We start from the raw sequence: 13,002 nt of genomic DNA on the forward strand, positions 1-13,002 counted from the left end.
GCCTTTGTTTGTAGCAACAAATTACTTGTCCCAAAACCTGATTCATATTGTGAATTGAATATTTATTTTGCTCTATCCCTTTTCAAGAAGTTCCTATATTTGTGAGCTATGACCGTAATTAAAATTGTCCTCAGGCTACCATAATAAAAGACTTAAGTTTGTAAATATACAAAAAGGGAGTCCCTTTTCATCAGAGGTTATGCCCCCCTTGGACTGACCTTGTTGAAATTGTATGCTTTTGTAGAGGAGAATGAGAGGCAAGTACTTTTGCATTCACCCGTTTCTAGTAGGTAATACTTCAGTTCCAGAAAAGAGAATGTTAAAAGTGTCAAAGTGTGCCAAGGAGACCAGAATCAGAACCAATTTCTAATTCCAGGTTTACCTTGTTTTGGCCCTATCCCAGAAAAACTAACAAAACTCTATGCTGTAGTTGGTTTTGAATGTCAAACACCTGCAGGGGACCAGGAAAGAAAGGAAAGAAGTTTCTTCCTTAGAATAAACAGTCAAGGCTATACTTGGCAGTGCTAGGACTTTGGGAAGAAGGCTGGAAGATGATGGCATAGTAGCCAATAAAAAGGGGACTTGGCACCCGCAGGAAGAATCTTGGGACTTGCTTCCATTTGGGCCTCTTATCCCCAGAAAGAAGAACCTCAGGTGAATGGAATTTCTTGTGCAGTCTATCTCTATGGTGAGGGCTAGGGCTGTGAGTGGGGTGGGATGATTGAAGGGCATTGTTTTTTTTCACACCACCTTCCCTCTCTGTCTCTACTTCCCAGCCCTCACGTGCCCACAGCCAACAGAATGAAGACGTTACTTGTGCTGTGCTCATTCCTGATATTTGGTAAGTGCCAACCTCATAGCTTTTGAATCATGACTTCTTACCACAAGTGGACTCCATAACCCACAGACCTTAGAGTGGGAGGGGGATGTCTTTATAAGGAAAGATGCCGGGGCACTGAAAGGATTTCCTCTCCCCAAAGTATCTCCATAGATGCCTGCCACAGGGGCTGACCTTGTATCCAACTTGAGTAACTAACATTTTAGCAAAGATTATTTTCCTGGTTAGTAAATGTTATTGTGAACCCTTCCTTATGACTGAAGCAGAGGGAATGGATTTCAGCAAGCAGAGGCACACTGATAAAATGGATAGAACCCTGGGTGTGAAGTTCTAGACCTCACTTTAAATCCTGGTTAAGCTTCTCATAACCTATGTGAAGTCAAGCAAATGACTTAACTTTTCTGGAATCTAGCTTCCTTACCTGCAAAATGGCAAGAATGACACTGGATGATTTCTAGGGTTTTTTCTACTTCTAGATCTCATATGTAGTGAAGATGGGGTCAGGAATTAGGAAGCATTTGGGGAATGAGTGTGTGGCAATGGGGAGCTCAGGCAACTAGGGTCAGAGTAATAGATGTTGAACATTGTTGAAGGGTCCCTAAAATAATAGAACGGGAACCCTAAAGTCAAAGTTAGAATCCTAAAATTATAGCTGATTTTGAAAGACATTAAAAAAAGGAATCAAAGGATTTCAGTTAGAAGGGAACCCAGAAACCACCTAGTTCAACCTATCCCTGATAAAGGATCTCTGTACAGCTTATGTGACAAATAATCTTTTTAAAAAAATCTCTAGTGAAGGGGTATCGAGCAGCTAGGTGGCACAGTAGGTGCCAGGTTGCAGTCAGGAAAACTAATCTTCCTAAGTTCAAATCTGGCCTCATTTACTAGTTGTGTGATCTTGGGCAAGTTACTTTATCCTGTTAAACTCAGTTTCCTTATCTGTCAAATGAGCGAGAAAGGCAGAGAAGGAGATGGCAAACAATTCCAGAATCTTTGCCAAGAAAACCCCAAGTGAGTCAGACACAACTAAAAAGAGACAGATCGTCTTAAAGATGGTATGAGTCTTGGCAGCTATGTAATCCAGTGGATAAAGTGAAGAACTGGAGTCAGGAAGATCTGGGTTCAAATGTGACCTCAGACACTTACTAGCTCTGTGACCCTGGGCAATTTACTTAATATCTGTCTTTTTCAATTTCTTCATCTGTAAAATGGGAATAATAATAGCACCCACCTCCCAGGCTATTGTGAAAATCAAAAGAATTAATATCTGAAGAGTGTTTTGTATACCTGTAAGTATATGAATGCTAGTTATGATTTTTTAAAAGAAACTCGATGGGTCCCTTGAAGGAGGAGCTATTCTAACCCTAGAGGATATGTACTACAGAGATCAGAGGACAGTGTCTAAAAGTGGGTAAAGGAGAAAAAAGAAGGAGCCTAACAGGAAAGTTTTAGGCTCAGTCTGACTAGCCAAAGCTTCTCCTACCTACTTATTCTGACTTCCTGAAGAATTATCTCAAGAGCAGTATTTTCACATGGAGCATGAACTCATGGGTTCCCAGAACTGAATTAAGATGAGAATTCCTCTCCCTGGCAAATAGCACAGAGAAATTCTCTAAATTTTGTAAATATTCCTGCGCATTGACTTCAGGGAGTTCTCTCCATCAGATGAAAAGAAGCAGATACTGTTTGTTTATCTCAATTAAGATGATGATAATGTAAACCTGAAAAAAAAATCACAGAACTACTAGAACAGTTATAATAAAAGTCTTTAATTGGGGCAAAAGAGATTATGATAAACAAAACAAAACAAAACCCAACACATAGAGCCAATGCCCCGAGAGGCTTTTAGTCTTGGGAAAGACACACAGCAATGTAATACTGGGAATTTCTGCTGATCTATAAAAAATGGGGAACTTATATATTTTTAGGGAAAAGGGTAACATACTGGTTACGTGAATTCAAAAATGCACAGCAATGCCCTCTTGCCTTCAGAATTTCATGGTTGAGAGCTATCTATATCTCCTGGGCTGACATCTGTAGAATTCTAGGACATGGCATCCTACCTTCCTCATGTCCACTAAACTCTTTGAAATCTGTTTAAAATCTAGGCTGCACGTGAGACTATTTATGCCTGGCTTTCTAATCTTTCTTGGTTTAATTATATTTTCCTAATTCTGGCTAAGTTAATTGGAAAGATACTTGTCTGCTTTAAACAGTCTGTAGGGAGAAGGCAAACCCAATTCATAGTTAATTCAATCTTTGTCTTTTGTTTTAATGTTCTGGGAAATGAGTCAATCTAGAGAATCCTTGGAACAATGTTGTCAATAATAGTAATAATAAGTGGAACAATGACTATCTTGGAGTCAGGAAAACCTGAGTTCAAATTTAGCCCAAGATACTTAATAGTTATATGACCTTAGATTAGTTCCTTAACCTCTGCTTGCTTCTGTTTCCTCATCTATAAAATGTGAATAATAACTCCTGACTCACAGCATTGTTGAGCCAATCAAATGAGATAATAATTGTAAATTGCTTAGCATAGTGCTTAGCACATAGTAAGCACTACATAAATGTTAGCTATTAAAATGAGGAATAATAAAAGTATCAATAGCAATAAAAATGTTAGCTATCCTTAATGGTTTTAAAAATTATTACTAGTAATTATTAAAAATTTGTTCAAAATAATAGCCAGCATCTATCTAGTCCCTACTAAGTGCCAGGCCTGGGGAGAAGGCAGAAGGTGAGAGAGGGAATAGTAGAATCACAGGTAAGGTTCTCATGCTGCACTTTGGAAGTGCAACATTCCTGAATTTCCATTGTACGCCACTTGAAATAAGTACTAAAGTGAGGGCAAGCTGTGTTATCTGAGGTCCTGATCAGAATTGTTGCCCTCTTGTCTTCAGAATTTCATTATTGAGAGTTATCTTGGGCTGTGTCTCTTGGGCTGACCTCTCCTGTAGAATTCTAGGACATGGCATCCTACCTTTCTCATATCTTCTAAACTCTTTGAAATCACTTAAAATCTAGACTACATGTGAGACTACGCCTGGCTTTCTTATCTTTCTCAATGTCCTATGCTGTGCCTAGCCTGCAAACCCTCAGGTCAGATTTGTTATCTTTTCTTCTAGATCTTCTTCATCTATTTCCTCTTTCTGTTTAAGTGTGCTATAGCACACTCCAATGACAATATTCTGTTTTTGCCTCCATTGGTATTTATCTAAATGTTCTTTATTCTTTGAGAATCTCTTTTCCCTAGACGTTCTCACCAAAGAACATATCCTTTACCTACTACACTACTAAAAGAAGGAGAAAAATGAGAGGGAGGTATGTTATATTTCTAATAAGCAGCTAGGGAACCTTATCTGTGATCCTACTGTTCCCTCTCTCACCTTCTGCCTTCTTATAAGGTCCAAGATTCTCTACCTAGAAGTCTGGGAGGGTAAGGGAAAAGACCAAATACATCCCTGCCAAACCTCATGGCAGGGAGAGCTCATGGGCAGGTGGAGGCAGTGTTTCTGGCTGCCCATATCTAACCAGATGCTACTGGACTGTTTTACAGGAGTGTCGAATGGACAGGGGGGTATGATACAATACAGAACAATGATTAAGCATTTGACAGGATACTCTTACTCCAAGATGTTTGAAAATTATGGCTGCTCCTGTGACAATAGGGACAATGTGAGTCCAGAGGACCATGTTGACAGGTGAGTTTTCCTTCCTCTTCCTATTACGGTGGACTTAACTATAACCCTGTGTTAAAATGAAAATTAATATCAATAACTCCAGGTATTATATTTTATAAGATTTATTAGTAATCACTTGAAGTAGAAGAAATAAAAGAACAAAAGTATAAAGCCTAAGTAAAACCATGTGGGTTAAATTCTCCTGCCTGGCTCTCACCCAACCTTCACAACCGCCTTACCAGGAAAAGAGAGTGAGGGAGGAGCTATACCCACAATTTTATCTTCAAAGCATAAGCACATAATGTGAGAATGAAAATGGGAAGCTGGGAAAGAGAGTTCTGGGGAGAAAATTCTAATTACTCACCTGGGTAAGTCACTCAAATCTTTATGGACTTTACTTTCTTCATATATGAAGTAAGGGGTTAGGTTTGTTAAAAGGTGACTTTTAACTCTAAATATGTGTTCCTGTGACTTGCTGTGGTTTTTCCTTCTCTATTGTAGAGGTTTAGAATTTTATATTCATTATAACAGGGAAGACTCCCATTCCACACATTAGAACCCCCTCCAACATTGTCATAATTAGCCTGCTCTTGTTAGTGCTATAGACATGTGAGTTATATTATTGTCATTATTGTTGTTGCTCTTGCTTCCATTGTTGCTATCTGGACCTAGGATGCCATCAGTGTGGGGAACTCCCAAAGTGAAAAATCCCTCCACTGAGGCACCTCAGGAATTATTCTTTAACTTACAGTCTTTAACTTACAGAGTTGCCTCATATACTGAGAAGTTATTTGCCCAGGATCACCCAGAGAATAAGTCAATGTCAAAAGAAGCCTTGAACCTACACCTTTCTGTTGCCAAACCAGTCCTCTGTCCATTAAATAATTTTTTCTGTTAGTAATTTGTACTTCTGGTTCTGCTCACTTTGCTCTGAATCAGTTCATGAAGTCTTCCCAGATTTCTCTGAATCCATCCCCTTCATTATCTTATGACACAATAGTATTCCATTACATTGATATACTATAAATTATCCAGTCATTATTCAACTGATGGCCATTCTCTTAGTTTCTAATTCTTTGCCACTGCAAAAAATGCTATAAATATTTTTGTGCATCCTTAGAGTTTGTTTTGCTTAGGACTAATTCTCCTCGTAATCTGTCCTACCTGTAATTCTCCTTTCTCCCTTCTCCTCTTTGCCTACTATTTTCTTTCAGAGTGAGATGTATTTCCATATGCAATTCTATATATACATGTATATGTATATACATATGCATATTCTTACATCCTTTCACAAGTTTAGATGAAAGTGAGGTCCAAGTATCAGCTGTTCCCTTGAACTCTACCTCCTTCTTTATATAGATTTCTATTTGTATATTCAAATTATATGTGATAATTTTCCTTAACCTTCCTTGTTGCTTCTACCTCCTTCTACTTGCTAGAATATTTCTTTTCCCCACACTTTTCTTTTCTTCTTTTAAGATTATTAAGACATAACAGATCCATCTCAAGACATAATAATTAGATTAGACTCTATCAATGACATTGGATTCTAGGGGTTCTGAGGAAACACATGTATCATCTTTTCATATTAGAGTGTTAGCAGTTTATCCTTGTTGAGTTCATTTGGCTGTTTATTCACACTTCCTTTTTTTTGTTTCTCTTGATCCCAGGGTTTGTTCTTTAAAGTTTCTGTGTAACTCTGATTTTTTTTCAGGAATGCTTGGAATTCTTCTATTTCATTAAAGGTTCTTCTTTTTTTTTTACTCATATAGCATTACATTCAGTTTTTCTAGGTAAGTTATTCTTGATTGGAAGCCTATATCCTTTGTCTTCTGGAAGCTTTCCACTTCTAAGAAGTGGCAGCTTCTAAATAGCATGTGGTCCTAACTGTGGTTTCTCAGCTCTTGAATTCTTGCTTTCTAGCTGCTTAAAGTATTTTTTCTTCGACCAGTATGGTCTAGATTTTGACTAATATTCCTAGGAGTTTTCATTTTGAGGCTTCTTTTAGGAAGTGTCTTCTCACTTTGCTCTTTAGTTCTTAGAAATCTGAGCAATTTTCTTTTAAGATTCCTTGAAATGATGTTTTAGGCTCTTTTGTGTAGTCATGACATTGTTATTCAAATAATCCTTAAATTTTCTCTCTGTTTTCCAGGTGATTTGTTTTTGCTATGAGATAGTTATCTTAAATTTAAACTATTATTAATTTCCCCCTTTTTTGTTTTTTTTACTTTGTTTTAATATTTTTTATTGTCTTAAAAAGTCACTAGCTTCTATTCATTCAATTCTGATTTTTGAAAAGTTTGTTACTTTGGCAAAGTTTTTTTTTAAACTCTTGTATTTCGGTGTATTGTCTCATAGGTGGAAGATTGGTAAGGGTGGGCAATGGGGGTCAAGTGACTTGCCCAGGGTCACACAGCTGGGAAGTGGCTGAGGCCGGGTTTGAACCTAGGACCTCCTGTCTCTAGGCCTGACTCTCACTCCACTGAGCTACCCAGTTGCCCCCCTTTGGCAAAGTTTTGAACATCCTGTGCCAATCTGTTTACTCTTTTTCAAATTCTTTTTTCTATATTTCTCATTTCTTTTTCCTTGTTTCCTCCAGGCCCTGATTTAATTTATAATTTTTTTTATCTTAAAAAAAAACCTCTTGCTTTATGTCTTCCAAGAATTCTAATTGAATTTATCTCCTAGCTGGCCTTTTTTTTTTCCTTAAGATTTTGCTTGAAGATGTTTTGTATGCCATTCTCTCATTCTGGGTTTGTATATTGAATGTTCTTGTCACTATATCTTTTTATTGTGGAATTTGTTGTTGTTGATTCTTCTAGTCTATTACGTGACTTCAGACTTTGTGTTATGGTTGGGCTCTGTGCACTTCTGGAGAGAATATCTGAGCCAGTTCTGTTGCTACTTTCTTGATGTATCGAGAGTTGTTTTAATGCAAGACCTCAGAGAGACTTCAGGCTAGGAAACTGAAAACTTTCAGTGCTCCCAAAGTGGTCTGATCTGGGACAAGTCTTATCAAAGAAGTAAGGAAACTAGAATAGACAACTGAAATGAACTAACTGGAATGGGTAAATGAATAAATAAAGACTAAGGGAAACTGGAATAAGTAATAAGTAAACACAGGTAATACACTGAGCTGGGGAATAGCTGGGATAACAGATAGATGAATGACAAGGGAAAACAGGTTGGATTCACAGTGGGTTTGTATTTGTCAATCTAGGTATCTGGGTAAGGACAGACAAGGAAGGAGTATGGTAACAGATATTTAATGATTAATTGGGATGGGTAATGAAAGGTTTAGGTAAATTGACTCTAAGATCTATGGATCTCCACCCAGGGTAAAGGGATGGATAAAATCTATTCTACTGGCTAAATCTAACAGCAGACTGTTAGCAAGGTCTTTCTGGGAGGAGGGGATCTCACATAGAAGCCCAATATTGATGTCTTCAAAGCTGGTCACAGGAGACTTGAAAACAAAGCAAGATAATCCAAAAGTTAGGAGAAGGAGAAGGGATGGTCTTTGTGTCCACCACAAAGTCACAACCACTTCTCTACCTTCTTCCTTCACTGGGATGCTTGATTGAAGATGGTACTTAATCCAAAATCTAGGGAAAGAGCTTCAGGGATGGTCTGTCTCACCAACTCCACCATTAGACTTCAGACCTCAGGTCCTCAGTGCCAGGTTCAAAATATCACTGTGTCCACTCTCAAGATTTTGGAATTCCCTTGCCAATAAGTCTGCTCTGCTAATTAAAGGCTATATTTCTACAACATCCCTGCCCCATTGGTCTGAGCTTATGTTTCTGATCTGGGTTTAGGTCTGAGCAATAAGCTAATGGGATTGCCTTCTTTCAGGTTCCAGTAGTTGTTGGATTCAGTGATGATTAGGCTGCTAGAAAGCTCTGCTAGTTCAGAGGGACCAAACTATTAGGTACTCTTTTGCCCTAGGATTCTGGTCTTACTTATTCCTCTTTAGGCTGCAGGCTAAACTAGAAATTGGATTTGAGATCCTGCTCTTCTCTTGGGAGTCAGAGCTATACAGCTAAAATTTGCTTTTGACCTTGTTCCTCACTCATTACATAGTATAGGGAGTACAACCACTCCTTGCCTTGGAATGTCATCCCTAGGCATCATTCGCTTCTCAGTCTGCCCTGAACCTGTGACCTGGAACTGGGTACTTAGCAACAAAGCTGGCAATTGGCATCTGTCCTCACACCTTGCAGGAGCCTGAGGTGCCCTGGTCTAGGTCTTACTCTGGTGCACAGCTCTGGTCCTCTTTCAGTCCTTAGATTTTGGGATGTTCCATATAGCATGTTCTTGGTCAGACCCCATCCCCAGTGCCCAGAGACCTCTGCTTTCTGTTCCCCTTTCCTATTATGGGCTGAAAAAAAATGACTCCCTGTGACTCTTTCTTGGGTTTTGCCATTTGAATTTGGTCTGATATGTTTTCTAGATCTGTTTGGAAGAGAGCTTTTTTGAGGATGTGGTATGGAGGGGAGGGAGCTCAATGCTACTCTGCCATATTGGTTCCACCTCTGCCCCATCCTCACTGATATTCTGAGAGCCCAGATGCTCTGCTCACGAAATCCCAGTGACTCCTTCTTGGCTCTATAATGAAATAAAAATAAACATTTCTCTTTTCAACCCTTCAATAATCTGGCCCCAACCTAGATTTCAATAATGTACTAAATACTCATTACTCCCAGTCACACTCACTATATTCCAGTCCATTCGACTTGCATGACATTCTATCTCCTGTTGAACTTCTCTAAAGGATTTTTCTTAAGCCTTGAATGATCTCTCTTTTCTTGTTTCCAATCTCAGAATGCTGAATTTCCTTCAAGTGCAAATGCCTAGAAGAAGCCTTTTTCTATTCTTCCCTCAAGTTCCTTTTTGAAAAAATGTATTCCGTGCTCATCTTAGTACTTAGCACCATACCTTGCATGTAAGAAATGCTGAATAAGTAAACGTTGTTTGGTTGAGTAGACCAGATTTTTAGAAGTAGGTAGATTTTGACCAGAATTTTAGAAGTAGGTATCTTTAATGACTTCCCCTGGATCCTTTGAAAGAGCTGTATGAAGAGGCTGAGAGAGGTGAGGTCAATCGTGAAAGAGGAGTCAGCATCTGGGTCTTTTAATGTAGAAACTATAGAAAGACAACTGTGGTTGAAAGCATTCCTTTTTCAGTCTCAGGAAACCTCTAGCTGGAAAGTTCTTCTGGATCTCTCCCTCTGTCCCAGTTGTCTACTTTCTTTGCCAAAGGGGGGAATAAATTCAGCATTCTCTTCCCATTATTGAGTTTGGGTAGATGGAAGAAAGAGAAAATAAACTTGGCTATGGCTAACAGGGGATGAACTAAAAGGTAGAGTACTCAAGTTCTGATTGGCTGGTCTACTGGAGCAGATGTGGAACAGTATGAGAAGTTGGTCCTCTACCTGATACACTACTATTGTTTTGGAAAACTTTTTCAGCTTCTATTTGTTGTAATTCTCGCCACTGATTGAAGCCCATTTCTTCTCATTTTGAGGTGGTGGATATGGGAGTTTGACTCACCCCACTATCTTGTTAGTGACTATCTGCTAAAATCCTTCCCATCCTTCCAAACTGTGTCAGAAGCCATTCACCCCTTCCAAGAGGACTTTTCTGATTTTCCCAAATGAAGTGGTCTCGTCCTCCTTTGATGTTTCACAGAACATTTACACTAAGCACCTACTGTAGTCTTGTAGAAACCTGTGATTTCTTGAGGGGAGCTCTATGCACTGACTCATTTCTAATTCTCTGCCTTTTATAGATGGTTTCAAGAGCTGCTGAGGCCCAAACAATGACTTAACAGTAAGATAAGGCTTGGGAGAATGAATTCCTCTACATTTAATTAGGCTGACCCTTAGAAAACAGCCTGTTCTCAAGCATGAGAGAGTTTGGGTTGGCATCGGAGAATTTTAGGGTGTCAGTGTTTTGGTAACAAAATGAAGACCCAATTTCATAATCCTTGGAATTGTTAGCAGAGCATTTAGTGCCCACTTGGTGGGGTTTGGAGCCCTTCTGTTTCTGACTCTTGGTCTTTGTTTTTTGGGCAGGTGCTGTTGGAGACATAAATGTTGCTATAAGATGATAGGTGCTAAATGTGGCGCTGAATGGCGTCCTTATGACTATTCCTTTGAGGCAAATGATTTACATTGTGGTAAGTGAATAACAATTATAATAACAACAATTAGCATTTCATATAATGCCTATTATATGCAGGGCACTGTGGTAAACTGTATAAATACTACCCATTTGTTCCTCACAACAACCTGAGTTTTGGTGCTATTATCTCCATCTTACAGATGAGGAAACTGAGGCAGGCAGAAATTAAGTGACTTCCCTAAGGTCACATGGCTATCAAGTGTCAGAGGCCAGATTTGAACTCAGGATTTCATGATTCCAGGTCTAGGGCTCTCTATCCACTGCACGACCCAGCTGCCTCATTGAGGACCTTTTTTCTTCAGGTTAATATTCCTGAATCCTCGTGTTCTTTAAAGTGTAGCTTCCAGGTCTGGTACTCTGTCTAATGTACCACCTCCCAATGCATGTGTAGATCCATTACTGTGGAGACAGAATGCAAGTTCAGTGGCTCTTACTATAGTTTATATATTCATTTATACATTCTACATATTAACATATACCCTTATTATAGTTTATATAATCAATATATATGTTATATAATTATATAAATTATATATAGCCAAGTTTATATAGTTTATATAATCAATTTATATAAATCAAGTTTTTACTAAAAAACTTTTTTTGTTTTTCTTATAAGCCTTCTAGGTGGTTCAGTGGATAGAGCACCAGGTCAGGAGTCAGCAAAATCTGTGTCCAAATCCAGTGGCTGACAATTACAGTGTGATCCTGGGCAAGTCATTTACCAAAGTCTGCTTTACTTTTCTTACTTGTAAAATAGAAATAATGGTTGTTGTGAGGATAAAATGAAATAATAATTGTAAAGCATTTAGGATAGCACCTGGCACATTGTAAATGCTCTGTAAAGGGTAGCTATTATTAGCTTATATAATTTTGGAGAGGTCAAGGCTCAAATCCTATCTCTGATGCTGACTATCTGTGTGACTGTGGTCAAGTCACTTAATCTCTCTGAGTCTTAATTTCTTTGTCTCTCTCTTTTTTTATCATGATATTTATCGACTTTATTACAAACCTGTTTTGTGGTGACATTTATTGTCTAATCTCTTAAAACACGTATACTTTATAAAATTGTGTCACCAATCTATTTTATAATTTTTCCTCTGATAAATTACTATTATTGATATTAAGACCCATATTGTGCATTCCTTATGCATCAGTCATCATAATGGGCAATGGCAAGTGTTTTTTATTGTATCTTTCATTTGTTATGCATTTGTTTTAGTATAAGAGTAAACTTAAAAATTATCCTTGACTATTCTAGTCAATACTGATCTTCCCTTCCCTGAAATCCTATGGCAAGCATTGTTTTTAGTCATGGACAATTGATTTATGAACATATATTATTTATTTTTTTATGTTGAAACATTTCATTTCTCCAATTTAAACATATTCGATCCTAATATCACTAAATTAAAATGGCAGAGAATTCATCAAATCCAATCCTTAAAAGGAGAGTTTCTTACTCAGAGTTAGGTACTTGGCAAGTGTCTAAGGTGGGATAGGAAACCTGGTTTTTCTGACTCCAAGTCCCTTGCTCTATCCACTGTTTGTCTCTCTTTTTTATTTAAATTAAATTTATTTTTTAATTAATGAATTTTTTTCTCTCTCTAATCTTCTTACCCTACGCTTCCTAATTAGAGAAGGAAAGGGCTATTGATATGAGTGGTCCTTACCCTTCATGATCTACTGAAAGAATCTATGTAATATATTTCATAGACCCTAAAATGCCATGGAAAAGTCATTGGGAATAGTGAAGATTAATTTGATCCCTTGTTCCCTTCCCCCTCTCTAATTTTTATTCTGTTTTCCATGTTTTCAGACACTTCGAGTTTATGTAAGAATAAAATCTGTATTTGTGACATGAATTTTGCCTACTGTTTGAAGTTTCAGCTGCTTCATTTCAGTTGGAAAATAAGAAAATATGACCGTAGGAAATGCAATCAGTCTAACTCTACATGTCCTGCCAGTATACAATTTCCTGCAGCATCTAGGCTTTCATAATCCTCCAGGACGGTCCCACATCTCAAGCATTAAAAACTGAAAATAAAAAAGAGACTCATGAACTTGGTGCTGAAGTGGTAATCATGGGACTAAGCATGAAGGGATCTTAGAAAGCTTTGAGTGCAAAGGTGTCAAACATGGGGCTAGGGCTGTCAATTGGGAACTATCAATGTCAATGTCAATTGGGAACTAGATCAACAAAATAATAAATAAAACCAATAGAATATCATTATTGTTAATATATGGTTTTCTAAGTCATTCTGTGGCTGGCAGGGATCATTGTGAAGGGCTTAGTGGC

General features: G+C 38.0%; 1 protein-coding gene across 1 annotated transcript; it reads left to right on the plus strand.

Moving 5' to 3' along the window:
• The first annotated feature begins 801 nt into the window (after nucleotides 1-801).
• On the plus strand, nucleotides 802-12,704 carry LOC123240996 (phospholipase A2, membrane associated-like). Its single transcript, XM_044668707.1, has 4 exons — nucleotides 802-841; nucleotides 4,398-4,542; nucleotides 10,598-10,701; nucleotides 12,523-12,704. Exons 1-4 carry the CDS (start codon nucleotides 802-804, stop codon nucleotides 12,702-12,704), a joined length of 471 nt encoding a protein of 156 aa, XP_044524642.1.
• Nucleotides 12,705-13,002: the final 298 nt, after the last annotated feature.

Source organism: Gracilinanus agilis, chromosome 3 (genome assembly GCF_016433145.1).
Source record: "Gracilinanus agilis isolate LMUSP501 chromosome 3, AgileGrace, whole genome shotgun sequence".
In the NCBI taxonomy this organism is placed as follows: Eukaryota; Metazoa; Chordata; class Mammalia; order Didelphimorphia; family Didelphidae; genus Gracilinanus; species Gracilinanus agilis.

Excerpts from the sequence above, each read along its gene's own strand:
- LOC123240996 (XM_044668707.1), top strand. The coding sequence starts at position 802 with ATGAAGACGTTACTTGTGCTGTGCTCATTCCTGATATTTG. Across the intron at positions 842-4,397 it reads GTGCTCATTCCTGATATTTG|GAGTGTCGAATGGACAGGGG; the intron begins GTAAGTGCCAAC and ends ACTGTTTTACAG. Across the intron at positions 4,543-10,597 it reads CCAGAGGACCATGTTGACAG|GTGCTGTTGGAGACATAAAT; the intron begins GTGAGTTTTCCT and ends TTTTTTGGGCAG.